Consider the following 18,213-nt stretch of genomic DNA (forward strand, 5'->3'; position numbering starts at 1 on the left):
TGGGCAGGCTTTGGGGGACTGCTGCTGTGGTTTGCAGCCCCCTCTGGTGGCACATGCCAAGTGCTGGTGACGGTCTAAGGTCTCTGGAGACACACTGGGGCTGCACAGTCAGGCTCTTCTTCCTGACTTCGGCTCCCTGTGTCAAGCCCTGGGGGTTTCCAGAAACAGGAACTGGGGCCACCATAATGAGGAAATTTATGCAGTTGTCACTGTGACCTTGCAAGTGCCTGGGTGGTGTCAAGAGAGTTGAACCAAGTTCAGCATCCTGGTGTGTGCTGGATACCAGGCAGGCATGGCAGGAAATGCTGCTGCTCCCAGCCTGAAGGGCAGAGGGGACCAAGGTTTGGCAAGGGAAGACATCATACTCCCAAAGCCTGTCTTGCAGAGCACTGCCTACTGGTGAAACTGGCAGTAACATGCTGGTGTTCCTGGGCAACACTACAGAGGACAAGGCATGGGGGGTCAGCTAGCCAGTGAAGGCCTGTTATGGTAGCACGGCCATCTGCTGTGCTTCCAGAAAGCTAGGCACTGGAACAGAACAGTTCTGCATCCTTCCTAGAGAGCAGTGGAGATGCTGGCCTCAGTCCCTTGCTTAGGCGGTGGGAGGAGCTGCAGCCAGACCCAGTGCCCAAAGACAAGCAGGCAGCTGGTAGCTGCAGTATTCAGCCTGGCTCTCTTGACCGTCTCCTTCAAACAAGAGCATAATATTGCAAGAAGCTGTCCTGCCATCAGTGAAGGTTAGGAGTAGACAAGGCAGCAATTATGGACAGCTAATTAGTAAATGCTTTGAAAAGTATGCATAATTAGCTTATTAGTAAACATTTTAGAAACAACGCGGTTCATCTTGACATTGGCAAAATGCTTAGAAAAGAGAAACACATTTGGAGCACTACAGAAAGCCAGGGCTTGGGGGGAGGTTCTTCACTGGGATGCAAGAGGAAGTGACTGTATCTCCTGCAACACTGGGGGAGTCAAGCTTTAACTTTGCAGAGAGGGGAAGTAAAAGATGAGATGTTAAGGAAGGCATTTGCTTGCTCATACATTTGTGGCATGGGTAGCCAGAAGCAACATTTCTAACATACAGGAAATAATTCAGTCTGGGTAACATGATACTGCAGCTCAACTTGTCTTCAGATGAGCTTCTACTGTTTAACACCATCCAGCATCCGCTGTATGGTTCATAATTCCCATCAAGCCCAGGTCATTTTCTTGAAATGAAACATCAATGAATGGGTTAGCTGTGATGGCATTAGACCTGCACATGAGTTAACAGCTCAAGGTTGTTCATGTATCTTTTCTCTGCTGCCCATCTGCAGAGCTGTGAGGGTTTTGCTTGCTCTGCACCTGTGCTTCACATGTCCTGGAGCCTCTCCCTGGAGGGACAGGCCAGGTCCAGGCTCTGCAGAAGGTGGTGGCCCCAAAGGCACTCTCCTGGGGTCTCCTACATCCCGCTGGCTCACCAGCATCCGGTGCGTAGGAGTCAGATCTGGTTTTGCACCTTGTATCCTGTTGGCGTGGTGATAAATTGAGGGCCAGCTGGTGTCACTGGGAACAATAGCATTAGAGACAGAGACCTCTCCCCCTCCTTCCTGCTAGTGACAAGGAAGAGGAGGTGGCGGAGGTGGTGGTGGTAGTGTACTTGCTTCTTTCTTGACCTCTATGGCCAGTCAGGAAGGGAGCAGGACCTGTGGGTCTCACACAGCACCTGGGGAAGGAGCAAGCACAGGGCTGGCTGTGGTGACTCCTCACTAGCTGGGTTCAGGATCCAGCTAAGAGTGTCAGAAACCTGTGACCTCTGAGAGCGCGTAATGCCAGCCATGCTCCAGCTCTAAGCCCCTTGCACCTTCACTGACCCTGTTTAGCACAGATGCTACAGGGCAGTAGTGGAGCAATCTCATTGAAAAAGCCTGATGATAACCACAGTGTTGAGATGCTTGTGCTTTCAGCAAAAAGCCCAAGGCCCTAGGCTGTCTTTGCAACAGTGCTTCAGCTCACTGGGTGACACCGTTCACAGAGGCTCATCCCAAACAGGTGGGCCTCAGGAGCATAAATGTCTGTGGGGATATGAGTCTCGGTCACTTTTTTTGCATCACACAGTGGGGTTAACAGTGTTCTTCCTTGTCATGGGTTTGCTGTCTGGATGCAGGAGTTAGAAGATTTAGTGAATGTAAGGAGAGTGCGACAATGATATTTTTTAAAATTACCCTTTTTTTGTTAAGGATCAGATGCAAAGCCCAGCAAAGGCAGCAGGAGTTTTTACCTTGATTTCCATAGGAACTGGTTTAGGCTTTTAATGAGCAACTGTTTGCCTTAGCTACATGCAGCCTTTCTAATGGATGTCGTCCCTATTGTCAGGCTGTAACGGGAGTGGCAGACTCGCCAGCAATATCAAGGCTGGGAGTTGTGAGATTTGGGTTCTTCCCTCTCCCTGCTATTGATGTACTGTTCCTGCTTTGGCAAATCACTTTCAATTCCCCACCCTATAAAGAAGAGAAGACCTGGGCATCTGCAGGCATAAAGCCCAGTCTAGATAGCAGCAGTGCATTGCACACTCCCCTCAAAAGGCTGCTGCATAGCAGCATCACACAGGAGCAGGTCAGAGCACTGCAGACGACGATTGGTTCGTTCCCAGCCTTTCTGGCTGGGTGTGAATTCTGCAATTAAATATGAATGCAAAATAAAAAGAACAGACTGCGAAGAGCAGGCTGAAACAGAAGAAATCTCTGGTTGCTTTTAGCCAGAGCTCCTAACAGAGCTTATCTGAAAGAATTGAGGGAAGTTAGATTTTAGTCTGAGGCTAGTTCTCCGTTTTCTTTAAATCAAGTGCCTGTACACTACCGTTGAATGGCAATGTAATAATATGTTGCAAACCACAGTCTGGTGATCCTGGAATTCCTTATAAGTTAATAGCAGTCATGGTCCACTAATCACAGCTAGGACGTTTTAAGCAACTGTCTTTGATACATCAGTTCAAACACACCATAGAAAGCCTTCCTTACGCTGGCTTAGCAAGTAGATCAGTAGATAGTTAGAAAGAGTGAATAACCTGGGGTTTTTTTATTGTTTTTTTTTCTCTGCTCCCTGAATCCCAAGTGACTCTTGGGATCTACATACAGCGTTGCTGAGCAATCACAGTCCAGTAGTATGGTGGTGGTTTAAAGTAGTACTGGGTCAAACATGGAATTATTAGTATTTAATATATTGCTAGAAGCAGAGCCCGAAGCAGTGGGGTGTGACAGCAGAAATCCTATGCCAAAGGCATAGGATTCCTCTTACAAACGGCACAGAGACTGGCAGGGTAGCTGCTCTTTGTGTGTGCTGTGGCTTTCCCAAATGTCACTTCTTGTAAAGGTACAGAAAACATTACAGTTAGTGTGAGGAAGGGTGCACCCCTGTTTTTTGAGGTGTGGGTCCCCCTTTGCTGAGACAGGCAGCACTCACCCGCTGGCAGTGAGATCCTGCACTCAGGATCAGGCTGTGCGACATGCAGGGCGTTTGCATGGGAAGTGGTCAACGTATTGGAAACCTCCAGGGAACTATTGGAGATGGGGTTGTTGACGGATGTCCAACAAGGATTACGACCCCCTGCCGGAAGCACGAGAGTTTGAGGCATGTGCTCAGCTTCCTTCCTCTTTTGCGAGTGTTGGTGTGAAGTTTCATTTACATTGTTATTTTGCAGTGAAAAGGGAAGGCATAACACCTGGCTCTTATGTTGTGCCTTTGGTAATGCTGATGTTTGGCTGATAATCATGGGCAGGAACAAGGTCTGGGATCTTCATCAGCAGAGGGGGCTGACTCACCATTGATCTATGTTCACTGCATCTTGTTGAAATTTTTTGACCCATTTGATTTCTTAGGTTTTCTTTTGTGAAAACCTTCTGATTTTTCTGCCGTTCAGGAGCAAAACATCTCTCTGTGTCTTTAAATATGGCAGATGGGGATTTCTTCAGATGTCCAACAACTCAATTGAAGGAGACCTCAGGAGACCTCTCCCCTTCCCTGTCCCCCTTCTCAGCCTGTCTTTTCATCTGCAATCTGGAGATATAAGGGCTAGAGTAATAGAGTGTCAGAGGAAGTAATTGATTCATCACACGCCGAGAGAGGAGTCTGTTGCCTTCAGTGTCAATGGAGCTGAACCACAGCCTGGAAGGGTGAGGGAGGCTTGTAAACACTCCATGGCTGAGCTGGCAGGACAAAGCAGATGCACTGCCACAGCTGAGTGAGGGGGTGACACAAAGGGTTGCTTCAAAGAAAATCTTCCTGAACAAAGCAGTGGCAGGACTCTTTTTTGTGGGAGAAACAGGGGCACTCCCATCCCCTGTTCCCAGAGCACATTAAGGAGAAAAGGTTCCAACCAGCTTCATGCAGCAGCCCTCTCCCTCTTCCATCTCGGTGTGGCTGCCACTCGGACCTGCAGTCCCAGACAGGGCTGAGCTCACCTCAGGGGTACCGACCAGCCCCTCTCAAGTGGCTAATTCATCCCACACCCCCCAGATAGATACTGCTGCCTCCAAGACCCGGGTGGGAGGCCACCACTGCTGCAAATGCTCAGCAAGGCATGATGTGTGCATGGCACAGTGCTCACCCTTGTCCAGGCATTGAGTGTGCTCAGACCCTCAGTGAGGCTTGGTTCAGATGGCTGTTGAGCTGCAAGTGCCCATATTTTGGGGGGACAAGTCGGTGGGAGATGATGTGCTACCTACACAGCATGCAAGGAGGGATCAGGCAGGTTTAGTGTGCTGTGTGCCCCAGAAACAGCTCTTACTACAAGCTGGCACTGTCAGGTTGTTGTGGAAGCGCCCAAATAACAGAGGCTGCAGGCCAGCCTTGGCGGTAAAGCTTTGCTTACTTGTCTACCAGCTAAGGCAGGAGCTGGGCTCTGAACAGGCTGTGTCTGAGAAACTGCAGGGTCAGAAAGCTGTCCTGTGGTGACCGTCCATCATTAACGAGGGATGTAGGCAGCCAGGAGCGCAAGGGTGGGCTGGTCAAGGTCCTGTTCTTGCAACCTTCTTTATACAATTGGTGCTTAATGAGCGTTTGTTTCAGCTTTGTGCTGAAAAAAGCCAGTGCAAATGAGTGATATGTTGAAAGCTGAGCTGCGAAGTTCCCATGATCCCAGTTATTACCAGCTCTTTTGGTCTTCACAGCATGTTGTGTTTAAGGCCACGACTGATACCATGCTAGTGAGGTGTTATGGGACATTCCTCACTATGGCTTCATGGAGGGTGGTGTTCTCTGGGAACGGGGCTGGCACAGCAGAGCATGTGGGTGTCCCCTAATCCTCATCAGCACCTGCCAGCCAGGCCCCAGGCCTTCAGCCACCAGCGCTAGCCTTGCACAAACTGGTCTTTACCTATTGCTTGGGCTGTCGGGCACTGGATCCCATCAGGAGATGGGAGACTGTTCACCTGTTCTCCCCACCACAAAGCGAGCAAAGTGAGCATTTGCCCCCTCCTTCTGCCTGCTCTGCTGCTTTTTGGCAGTAGATTTTCCTCTTGTGGTTGTTATCCTTCATTATATACACTTTTTTTCTTTCTTGTAGTGATCAAGAGCCTGTGAGTGGTGACAGTAAAATGACATAGAAACCAAAGTCTTAATTTTTTCCACAGATGGATTGTAGCAGAAGGAGGAAAGTGCAAATGCAGTTTCTCAAGTGTCCTGCATTTTGGGGTATGAAAAGGTTGTGAGTTGCTTCAGTTCCCTTAGAGCAGCAACAGAAGGCAGAATGCCATGGAAAGGGGGGCTATTCTTAACATGCTTTATATATTTTATTCCTGGTTTCACCATTATATTTTCCCCCCAAAGAATACCAAGGACATCTTGCAACAAAAGACCCCTGCAGCTAAAGATAGAAGGGTGAGGAATTTATAGAGACAGTTTTAGAGACAGAAATAAAATTAAACAGCCATGTGTAACTCCTGAACAACAGCCTGCAGAAAACCCCTAAAGTGCACATTAGCACATCTTGTTTTCTTACATAATGAACGGTTTTCCAGACATGCCCCAGATGAGAGCACTTCTCTACTCCAACGCGCCTTTCCGCAGTGATCTGGCAACACAGCTTGAAGAAGGCAGCCCAAGGATGAACGGCAAAGCGTGGGGGAGCCTTTGCACTCTGTCTAAGGGGGTCAGCAGCATGCAGCATGCTAGGAGCTGAAATTCCCTCCTGAATCAGAACTTGCCACAGGAGCAGTTTGCAGCTATGTTTTATTCCTCCCTTTGCAAGATTTATTTTTGCCGCCTTTTTTTCCCCCCACATAAGTTAACAGTAACTGCTGAAAGACTCTTCCCGTCAGCGATGCTTGTATGGGGGTGAAAACAACCAAAGGAGTATAAATAGAGGCTATTTGTAGTTTCCAGTTTTTGTCTTCAAAGCATTTTTGAAGAAGTTTTCCAATCTGTTAGGGTTATTTTCTCTCTCTCTCTCTCTCTGTCTTTTTTTCCTTTTCTTTTTTTTTTTTTTTTAATGGGATGACTGGATTTTTTTCATTTCTCAGAAATTCTGGTCAGATTTTTGAGGAGATAAGAAAATAACAGAAAGCACAGTGGAATGATTACAAAGCCCCACAATACAGTGATTACACAAGATGGAATTAGATGCAACAAATTCAAAACAAACTTCCGAGAAATCCTAAGTGATTATCCCCTACTGCGGCCTGGCTCTCCCCCTGCTGCCACTGGAATTTGGTCATTTTAGTCACTGAAATCCAGTGAAATCCCTTCAGATTTAGAGCAGTGATAGCCTATTTCTCTCTGCTGTTGCCAGGGGCATCAATTTCCATCACGGCAAGACAGGGCTCTGTGTGCATCTTTTGCCTCAGCATGGGCAAAACCAGCCACTCAAGCTGCAGACTGAGACCAGATTCATCTCTCATGTTCAGCCACCTAAAGTCCAGGTCCAGTCAGCGAGAGTGATTTAAACTACCTCTGTCGTCAGTGCAGAAGAATGATTAATCCCATCCCAAGATGGGTGTGAGGAGTCTGCTTCCACTGAGAGCAGAGGAGGTTTAGCTGGCTAAAGCTAGATATGATACAAGCTTTTTAGGTCTGTGCACAAATCTATATGAGGTTCTCTGTCTATGACGACTGAGTCTCTTCTCGCCCCAGGATAAATGGGGAGTGATTACCCTTAAAATTATGTTACACACATGTAAAACCAGTTCAAGTCAAAGGAGAATCCAATTCATCTGCTATGTTTATAACCAATTACTCTGATTAAGCGCTAGTAGCTAAGATCAAACTTCATTGCTCTTGTTTCATCAGACAGCAGGGGTGCTTAACTGCTATCGTGGCTATAACAAAAAAAAAATACTGTTGAAAAAGTCCCCACTAGTTTCTGCAGCAATTTAACCTTTGAGAGGTATGTCCTGCAGTTTCTTAAGATTGTATAAACATCACAAAAAAGTTTTCTTATATTTTACAATGTAACCACTCATCAAATAAGGATGTGGTTTGAAGGTGGCATATGAAAAAGCATGAAGATGGGTGGTGACACATTAAAATCAACAAAGCCAGCTAGCATGTAATGGACGTTAATTCTAGCCACCCCTTGATTGCAAAACAAGCACAGAGCCTCTGGTTCACCATTTCTTAACCTCCTCTGTACTGCAGCTGCTATTTAATATCTAAGAAACAGCCTTTTCTTAAAGGATGTATAAAAAACATTATGCTTTTTATAACAGTTTCTGAGAAACAAACCACCTGCCACCTTCTCAAAAGCAACAATTGCATTTACCAGCTGAAATAATGGCTAAGCAGGTTCCCCACGCCTTCCACCAGCTACCTGCAGAGTACTAGTGCCTGCTGAATTTCACTAGAATTGCAGTGTCTCTTCCTATTTTCAGCAGATGTGCTCAAGACACCATGACAGAGGTCTCAAAGGCTCCGGTCAACACTGGGCATTCCCAAACTTGGAGCTGTTGGCATGCAGTCAGTACCTATTTGTCTCTCTATCTAGGCCAGACTCCTCCAATATAATATAATCTGTCTAATCAAGGCTGGCTTCTATTCTTGGCTGTGTTGCAAACTTCCTGTGTGACCTTGGGCCAACTATTGCTCTTCTCTGCCTTCTCACCTCTCAGGGTCTCATGAGCACCCCATCATTACTGTTTGCCAGGTGCAGTCAGAAGCCCCATGGAAATGCCTATAAATAACAGCTCCAAATTAAATGTTGGGGAAGTTCAGGTTGGAGCCTTGTGACTCTCTCTGGCCCTGGCAAGCACTGGAAACTGGGCTTAGCGGTGTGCAAGCCCTCACCTACTCCAAATCATAGCTCTGGGAAGATGCTGGGAAAGCTGCCAGCTAGGTCAGAGCTTGGTCTGGGGAGCCAGCCCTCCTCGGACTTTGAAGCAAGGCTTGCAAAAGTTTATTTATCAGGAGAACTTACATTATGGCTGTGAACATATACATGATTTATTGTTTTTGTTTCTCTCCACCCTAAGCTAATGTCCCTATAAAGTCCTTGAAGCATGTTTCAGTGGGGAAGGACTCGGCATCTCTTAGGATTTGGGGCTGAGGGGCAATAGGTTTGTTGATCATGTGTGGTGCAGCATGAGTCTCAAAACTGTGCTTTGTGCTGAGCTATCATAGAATTATTAAGGTTGGAAAAGACCTCTAGGATCATCAAGTTCAGTTGTGAGCCTCAGGAGAGGAGCACCCAGAGGAATCACTCTCTGCTCCCCAGAGATGGGTCGCAGCATTTCTGCAGCTTACCAGTCCCTGGGTGGGCACCTGGGAGGTCTGTGCTGGTCTCGGGGGATAGTGGAGCACAGCTCAATGGCCAGGGAGCATATTAGCTATTTCACAACAGAAAAGGACTGAAAAGGCAGAGGTCTTCTCATAACTGCAATTGGGGCTTGTTTGCCTTTATTGTGCCTTGCAGCCTTGTTTGGAGAGCCAGCAGCAAAGTGACTTAGGGAAAATAGAAAGAAAGGAAAGACTGGAAATCAGAGGGTTGACCAGAGGAAAAAGCAAGCAAGCATGAGTAATACAGGCATTAGAAGTGCTTTATAATTAGTTTATAAAAGCTCTCTTAACATCAGCAATGCACTGTCTACTAAAAATCTTTAATAAAAACACAGCAATATTTGTAAGCATTGTACATTTTCTACTTAATTCTGTTAAACAGCTCCAAGAAGACCATCTAAGCAATGCATTTCCCTCCTTTCTCAACCCCCCACTGTCTGGGCATTTAGAAGCATTTCAGCTTTGCCTCCCTGCCTTAAAACTCCCTGGTGGAAACCTCTGTTTGAGGTGGTTTCAAACCAACCAGCTGGCCTTCCCACTCAAACAACAGCTGAAAATACCCTTCTGCTGGAGGAGCAGCGAACCACAGCCACCTTCCCTGCAAGAATACTTGGTTAATCCATTGACTATACTTGTGGATTACGGTCTCTGCACCCTGCCCTCACATATTTATGGTTGGCTCATTGGAACAGTGCCTAGATGGGGAGAAGTGGCATGAAATGTGCTTGGAGATGGCGGCTTGCCCAGTGGAGGTAATGCCAGAGAGGTCAGCCCACAAGGATGTTGGTGCACATTGACTGAAACAATGGATTTGGTTATATGAGTGAAATGCAAATTGCTGGGCACTTGTCAAGGCAGTTTCATGCCATTGCTGCATAAATATGTCCCACCCAGCTGTGCCCTAGTCTGTAATTATCTGGAAATGAAATGGTTAGAGTAGAAAGTATCCCCAGGGTTGGGTTTTCTTCTTTCCAATTTTTCTTCTTGTTTTTCACATGGGAAGAACAAAGTCTGGAAACCATGCTTAAGCTCAACAGAAGCAAAGGTCTGTCCAAACTAGATTTTAACATGGCCAGTGACCCAACTTGAGGAGAATGGGGTTTATCAGCTTGTTTGATTGTGGGCCAAGGCATGGACATGACTGAAGCATATGATGCCAAAATAGTCTGTGGTGGGGATTAGCTGGTGTTCTTGCTGAAGTTTGAAAGTTTCATGCTTTGGACTGGATGTCTTTTGTGTTTCATTTTGAAAGCCTAAAGCTTAATTGCTGCGTTGGAGAGGAAGTAGGTGCTCCTGCTCATCTGGGCAGGAGTTATTTCCTGAGTGTAATACTCCCAATTCACACTCTGTTTATATGACCTGAAGAAAGAGAGTTTTGCCTCATGAGCAGTAGAGAGCTTGGGCCAAGATTTTTTTAACTAGGGAAGAAAACGCTTATGCATTTATATTCATTTTACATTTGGCAGAAATGATTCCCTGACCTTCTCCTAGGGGTTTTTTAGTTGTTTGTAACATGTGATTTATTAAGGATTAACTCCAATAGGAGAAAGCTCAGTTAGATGCTTGGATGAAGCCAAACAGGGTTTAATTCAGAGGCGCAAATATTTCCTGATGATTTACTTACTAGATTCATTCTTTTAATTTTCCATTTGCAGATTGCCCATGAGCAGATTGCAATATTCCCAAATTGTATGTATTATTGGAAGTTGTTCACCCATTCAATAAGCAAATATTTCTTCGTCCAGAATGTGCTTCTGAAATTGCCAGGGCTCCTGCAGCACTGAGTGGTTTGAGGAGCCATGTGGTCAGCACTAGGCTGTTTGGTGTGTTGGCTACAGCAGAAACTGTGATTGTTACAGTCAAGTAGTTGAAGCCGTGTACTGTGTTGGCGAGTTATAACCCCATGAGGACACAAACAGATGTGATTCCTTGGGATGCAGCTAACCCCTGCCTGTGCCATGTAAATGGCAGCTTTTATAGTCCGCTCTGTTAACAGTGTTTTGCCAACATTCATGCTTTTGCCAAATTAATTTTTTTGCCACATATTCATGGTTTCACTAGTAGCCAGTAGTCCTGAGGCACAAGCATGTACTTCCGATGTGGAAGGGCTGCAAGCACACTGAAAGCAAGTAGTAGCTTTGAGAACAAAATGTCCCTGCTGTTTGCTCAGCACTACTTTAAACAAATAGACAAACAGGGAGGAAAAAAATCTACTTAAAAGAAGCACTAACTCTGCCCTTTATGTTCCTCCTCCCTAGAGAGGCGGTGGGATCAAGCCACATATGATGGACATTAGCGGGGTCATGCAGGGTGCTGCCGGCCAGTGTCAGGGTAATAAGGGGTCATGAGGTGATAGGGAGACACACTGAGCTGAGGAGAGAGCAGAAGGAACAAATCTTCATTTACATCACCGTGTGTCCACCCACCAGCTAAGCCAAACGCTCCTTCTGTGTAAGCGCCTCTTCTTAAGACCGGTTGGATTTCACCTTGGCCAAGCCAATTGAGTCTGTAACAAAATTAAAGGCTGGGTGATTGCAGCTGGCTGAGTGCTTGGTCCGGTGTAGACAGGATTTTATCCGCAGGCATTTTGCTTCTGGCTCTCAGCCTTATTTAGTCCCAGAAAGGAGTGAAACCGAAGCCATCTGGGCCATCTTTCTTTGTGGAGGAGCACACTGAGTCCCTCTAAGTTTGTTTTGAGGTTGTTGTCTGCCGATGTGTGCTTTGCAGAACACGAATGAGTCACATGAGGATCATTCTGTATCCAGCAAGCTACTTCTCCTTTCAACTCTCCATTCCCAAACAGGAGATCTTGTGACAAAGAAGAAAGGCAGATTACTGGCAGCCTAGAAATGCTTTTTCTTTCCCTGGCCCCGTGAGAAGAGCTGTAGCATGTTGTTCAAACAGGTTGATACAAAGCGAATAAACAGTTGAAGAGAAATGGGCAGTTTCTGTAAATAGCAGTGTGCTGGCCAGAGAGAAGAGGGATGGGAGAGCGCGGGTGTTAGAAGGCAGCTGAAGAACAAGATGTTCACGTAAAAGCTGTTTGTTTCTTCACAGCACACAGAGCCTGATACTACCTTGCCATTAGTCATAGCCTAGAAAATATGAAGGAATCTGTGGGAGTTTCACCTTCTAGCCAGACTCTACAGCAATCTTTTGTCTCTGCGCCAGGAGGCAATTCTTCCAAACCTACAGATTCCTCCCCCAGACGGTTCAGGTGCCCAGGAGCCATGCTGCTGGGCAGGTGGGGCATCACCAAGGTGGGTTTAGCAAAGGCAGGTTGCAGTTACAGGGTGTACAAGGATCCAGCAATAGTGAATGTGGTCACCCAGCTCTTATGCAGCATTTCTCATCCACAGAAGTCTTTGAAAGCACTTAACAGAAGAGGATCAGTATTATTGTCCAAGTGCTAAGTAAATGTACCAGGCAGACTTGTTAAAGGACCAGTGCGGTGTCAGACAGTGCACAAAATAGCTACCCGCTCACATGGATTGAACATTGACTATTTGTGTAATGCTTGGTGTGTGCTTGGCCAGATCCCACCTGGATAGCGGAATAAACTGAGCTGTGCTAGGTAGCACGATGGCACTTAAGGAGAGGGGTAAGGGAAGGAGAGCAGCCCCAGGAGGGTTGTGACTGAGCTGCTCCCCATGCCAATGGAGGCAAATTTTGCATGTTGGCTACGAAGTAGAAGTGGATGTGGCTGCAATAAATTAATGATGTGAGGAGCAACAGGGGAAGGGACTTAAATGTAGCCAGACAAACAAAAGGGAAAAACATATTGGGGGTGTGTGGTGTGGTGTGAGTGACAGAGTCCCAGGTACCTGTCTGGAAGATGTTCTGTGAAATACGCAGACATAAAGAATGGTTTGTGTTTGTTCCTGGAATCTGAAGCATCTCCCTGACAGATGGTTTTACTGCCTTTTCACCTGCCTCCACAGGTATGACTACATTGAGATCCGAGATGGGGACAGTGAAGCGGCAGACCTGCTGGGCAAGCACTGTGGGAACATAGCACCTCCTACCATCATCTCTTCTGGCCCCTCTCTCTATATCAAATTCACCTCGGACTACGCACGGCAAGGTGCCGGCTTCTCCCTGCGCTATGAGATCTACAAGACAGGTGAGTGTCTGTCTCCCAGGCTGTTTGCCACAATGATCTTCACAAGGAGATGTCTTTGGCCACCATTTCAATATGATTTTTGGCATGTTTTCCTGAGATAAAGAGCTTGCTTTTTTATTTTTTTTAATTTAAGCAAGTCTGTTGCATCACATTTCCGAGAAGGTAAAGATGTTAGTGGCGCATGATAGTGCATTTTTGGATCACACGGTGACATCAAAAGCAGGGTTCCTCCTTAAATGCTCTCTTGTATTTGAGGACTAGTAACGTATATCTTTTCTCCTTGGCACTGTGGAGCTTGTTAGGGCTAAGTGGGGATTGTCCCTCGGTTAGGAGCGCATGGAGCTCCCCTTCCATGGAGCTGCGATTCAGGGCTGATCAATGACGCTGTGTTTTCTCTCCCTGGAAGTGGGATTTGTAACTGGAGAACTCTGGTTTTCCAGGGACTGCTGTCAGCAGTGCTGTCAACGACTGAGACAGTGCCTTTATAGACAGATGTACGAGGAACTATTCATAATTCTGTTTAATACCAAACTATTGTTGAGAAAAGGAAAAGCTGCTCAAAGGCCTTTTAATAATGTTTCTGTCTAAATATTTGCCAGAATTGTGTGTCTGGGAAGAAGGAGGCTTGAGAAAATAAAATCCACTCTGTATGTGGTCTGTGTGTGCAGGTGAGAGAGGTGTGCCTGTGTGCTGAGGGAACAAGAGTGTGTTTTGCACAGGGATATGGGCGCCCGCCCTGTGCCCACATTCCTTTGGTGGTGCGTTGGAAGAAAACGCACATGCAGCTTTCACATCATCACATCCAGCAAAAAAAAAAATAATGCCCGCACCCGGTGAAGAACCGGAAAGGAGTATGACTGCGTCACTTACCCAGCCTCTTCAAAGGGAAGGTAGGGAGCACTGGCACCAGTGCCCAGGGGCCCTGGCCCAGCTGTGCGGCAGGCAGAGGTGCGCAGGCAGCCTGGAACCTGGTCACAGGAAGATGTGAATGTAGAGGTGCTGCTGCAAGAGGATGAGAATGGGACTCCCGAAATTCACTGTGATATAGTGGGGACAGGAGGTGTCTGGGGGTTCAGGTGGATGAGGAAAATGCTGTTGCTGATGGTTGCCTGAGCTGTATAACCAGCCACTGAGCTGTTGTGGTGCAGCCAGCTCACCACTGCTGTTTGCTAATGGTTAGGTTGCAGATTAGTCCTGAAGGAGTTTAGTAGTTCACCTGGCTATTGGGGTTTGCCACGGCCAGTTGCCAGCACGGAGGATGGCAAAGAATGCCTGTGTTCAGGTGGGAAGACTGCTGACCCACTTCATCCTCCCTTGGCTCTCCCTCACTGTACACACCTGCTCTGAGCCCAGCAGACTGCGCTGGGTTGTGCTTGTCCTCACATTGGGTCCATGCCCTGAGTCAGGCACAGGGCAATATGCAGTGGTCCAGCCAGTTGATGTGGCTGGGCCAGGCTGAGCACGGCTAGTGGGCAGGGACAGCAGGCAGAAACCCTGTCTGCTTGGCGGGGAGCCAGCAAGAGTCAAATTCATGGGAAAAGGAGATTTTGTTGCTGCTGGTAGGGAGGGAGAGGAAGCAAGGGATGCTCTGGGAGAGAGCAGATGTTGGGCGGAGACTGGAGCCTAGTTGTGTCCCTCTATATAGGTCCATGCAGAGCTTCGTGGTCTGAAGTGGTGGTTGGGCTCCTTTAGCCACCCTACCCACCCGCAGGCAGCCATCCTCTTCAGATATAGCCATGCTTTCTTCCAGCCACAGCCCAAGAAATCCAGCCCAGGAAGGCAGGTTTTGGCACAGGAGTGGGGATGAGCCTGTCATCCGGGAGCACCCCCAGCCCACCTGCCTGCGGGGCTCCCAGGGAGGGCGGTGGGCAGCGCTGGCGGCGGGGCCACCGCAGTATAAGCAAACCTTCCCTTTTGTTTGTAGGCAGGCAGGCACGGGCAAAGTTTCCTTCTGAGCTGTCAGCGTAGCCTGCAAGGGTGTCACCAGCTTTAAAGGTCATCGGATTGTCATTGTCCACACCAGTAAAGGCAGTGTGGCTGCAGCTTCTTTCTTTCTTAAAGGTGACCTTAAAAACCCAACTCTTTTCAACTGAAAGTTTATTTTCACACCTTGTGCTAAATTTCCCTTATCATGGTGTGAGAGAGGAGCAATCTGCATACAAACAACTGCATACCAGTCTTTGAATCCCCTGATGGGTATCAGTCAGCGGTCTGTGGGCGGACAAAAGAGCAGCCTGCCCTGGCTGGTCCAGCCTCCCTGCTGCTCACTTTGTGAGTCAGTTTGGCAGAACTGGCCTGAGCTCTCCATTGCTGGGCATCAAAGTGTCCTCTCAGGCTGGTCTGTGCTGCTGAAGCCAGCATGACTCCGTTGATTATCTGCAGCTTCCTTATAAAAAAGCCTGATCATTGTGTTTGCTGGTATCAGCCAAACTGTAGGCAAAGATGCCAAATGCAGTAAGAGCCCCCACATGAGGAAAATGCTGTTGTCTAATGCAGTGACACAGTTATGTTTTTCTCCTGTCTCTAGAGGACAGTCCCTGACTTTGGGTTTAGTCTTTGATTTTCTCCCTAGCTTGGAGCTTTTGTTATTTTCCCTATTTATCTATTTGTCTTTCAAGCTGTTTGGAACAAAGTATACCCTTATCCATGTTCATGGCGTTATGCTGTGATTTGTGTTTGGCCTTATTTTTTGCCTCTGTGTTTTACCCCACAGGTTCACACCAGAAAAGCTGGCTGCTTCATTAGGTAGTCAATTAAGAGGCTCTCCTGAGTAGCTCTCCAGCTAGGCGCTGCATAATGCAGTGCTGGGATCCTGCTATTACTGTGGGCTGCTGGCCTGACTCCTGTAGGTTAATGCTGAATTGAATAACTAGTCTCCCATTAGTCCCAGGAAGGCTCGAGCTGCCTGGAAGAGCTGGAGCAGAAGGGTTAGTAAAGGAGAAGGAGGGTGTCCCAGCAAAACCGAAGCAGAAACCTTTGCAAATGCTAATGCTGGGTTGCATCAGTGGCTGGCAGCCTCTCCAACATCCCCTTTTGCCTCTGATAGCTTCAGGCTGCAGATTTCTGTTGCCTATTGTCCTGTCTCCACAGCAAAGCAGTTTCAAAGTTACCGTGGTATGCTCCCCTTTCCCGAGCCACCCCGAGGCACCTTGGCTGTGTGAGAGGGGGCATGGAACTGGCCTGGCTGCAGCGAGGCCAGTGCTGAGGTCAGCAATAAATAAGAGGCAACATTGTCTGCCCTCCTCGCCACGCAAAGGTCTTCCTTAAGGATAGAAATAACTTGCATTTCTGGTGTGGATGGCTCAGTCTGTAAGAAAGAGGGCTCTGTTCTTCCTCTCCACAGAGATGTCCCCCATTACCCTTACTCTTTCCACAGCCATGGAGCAGGGATGTATGCTGGAAATGCCCCTCATCCTTTGCATGGGACTCGGGTCTGCAGGCTAGCTGCGTGCTTCGTTTCCGAGGGTTTCCAGCTAACAGTGGAGACATTAGCACCCTCCCCCAGGCCCATTCACTGTGTAAATATTTGTGCTTCCTGATTTTCTCAAGAGGAAACTGAGGCGCAGATGGCTGTGCTTGGAGGGGGAGAGGTTGCAGGAGACCAGCCCTGGAAAACAGCTTTTTCCAAAGAGATGGCATCCTCATTACTCCTCTCTGCCCCTTCCGAGGCAGTACCCTCCCCAAACAGGGGCCCCTCCCTGAGACCTGGAGTTGCTGTGGCCCTTTGCCAGTGCCGCTGGCAGGTGGCAGCTGCCACAGCAAGGACTACAGAAGACGGCCACCTGCGTGCTGGCTGGCCCCTCCCCAGCCTTTGGGGTGGGAGACACAGGTCTCCTGGCAGGTCGCTGGTTGGGGAGCCTGGCAGATAGTGGGTAGGGCTGGCCGGGGAAGCCCAACCCAGCTCAGCATGGCCTCCCTTCCCCATCAGGGCCACCACCACTGGTGTGGGAGACACGGCAGTGTGCTGACCTGCCAAATCACAGCCATGGCTTTGGATGGGGTCACTCTTCTAGCCCCGTTTTTGGAGCAATTGACAGGAGAATCAGCAGTGGTACATGGGTTACATTTACAGAGCTGTCTGAGGGATTTAGACACATGCTGTCCACTCCAATGAACATGTGGACCTGTCTTTCCACCTGTGGAAAGCTTTGAAAAACACCCTCTTGGTCCTTGCAGGAATTCATACAGCTCTTGGGTTACAGGACATTTCCAGAAGTAAATACACAATCCTTCTCAGCTCAAAATGGGGTTTCCACAGTGTGTCAAGCTGTTGGCTTTAAGCTGCATTGTTGCTAAGGCTGCGGGTTTTTTCTGCCACTACAGGCTCTGAGGACTGCTCCAGAAACTTCACTGCCTCCAATGGCACTATTGAGTCTCCAGGTTTCCCTGACAAGTATCCACACAACCTGGACTGCATCTTCACCATCATAGCCAAGCCAAAGACAGAAATCCTCCTCCACTTCCTGCTCTTTGACCTCGAGCATGACCCGCTGCAGGCAGGGGAAGGAGACTGCAAGTATGACTGGCTGGACATCTGGGACGGCATCCCTCAGGGTAAGTCATGGGGTGCTGCGCTGCTGTCTTAAGCCTCTCTTGGTGTCTCACAAAGCTCCAAAACTGTGCAGTCTGTGTCTGAACACCAAAGCTGCCTAACCTCAGACGTGGCTGCAGCATGCAGCCTGCCATCAGGGTGCTCCATGTGGCTAGCTGTGGGGTTGCACGCATTAAAGCCCAAACTGCTGCTCTGTTGTAACCACTGATCTGAAAACCCCCATGGGACACTCCAAGAGGAAGGACACTGGTCCTCCCTCAGGGAAGGTCATTGGGTTCATGCAGTGCTGGGAAGACCTCCCTACTGCCTCCCAACATTGAGAAATAGAGCAGATTGGAGCACTTCCCAGCAATTGCAGAGCAACGCCTGCTGCAGTGGATATTTCTGCACGGTGCACTGCATGGCACCAGGCGAGCAGAAGTGAAAAATAGCCCATCCCCAAAGCCTTTCTTTTATCCTGATCGGTCCCGCTAAAGCATCCCTGCTGAGTGATGCCAATCTGCTGGTGACCCAGGAGGCTGGTTGAAAAGCAGGTGTTACCTTTGCTGCTCTTTCTTTTGCAGTCGGCCCCTTGATAGGCAGGTACTGTGGCACTAAGATGCCGTCAGACATCCGCTCAACCACTGGTGTCCTCTCACTCACCTTCCACACAGACCTGGCAGTGGCTAAGGACGGTTTCTCCGCCCAGTACTACTTGATCCAGCAGGAAATCCCAGAAAGTAAGTTGGAAACGTGTACATGTATGTCTTCAGGCAGTCGTGTCAACTGTTTTTCCCAAGTCTTTCACTTGGCA

At 48.2% G+C, this 18,213-nt stretch overlaps 1 protein-coding gene across 6 annotated transcripts in view; it reads left to right on the forward strand.

Moving 5' to 3' along the window:
* Positions 1–18,213, forward strand: part of NRP2 (neuropilin 2) — a 90,361-nt gene that overhangs the window by 16,628 nt on the left and 55,520 nt on the right. For all 6 annotated transcript variants that reach the window (XM_064451808.1, XM_064451813.1, XM_064451814.1 and 3 more), the window contains exons 3-5: positions 12,687–12,868; positions 17,192–17,422; positions 17,984–18,139. In XM_064451808.1, the coding sequence (XP_064307878.1) occupies positions 12,687–12,868; positions 17,192–17,422; positions 17,984–18,139 (569 nt within the window). The remainder of the gene's footprint in view (positions 1–12,686; positions 12,869–17,191; positions 17,423–17,983; positions 18,140–18,213) is intronic.

This window comes from Phalacrocorax carbo, chromosome 5, assembly GCF_963921805.1.
Source record: "Phalacrocorax carbo chromosome 5, bPhaCar2.1, whole genome shotgun sequence".
Taxonomy (NCBI): Eukaryota; Metazoa; Chordata; class Aves; order Suliformes; family Phalacrocoracidae; genus Phalacrocorax; species Phalacrocorax carbo.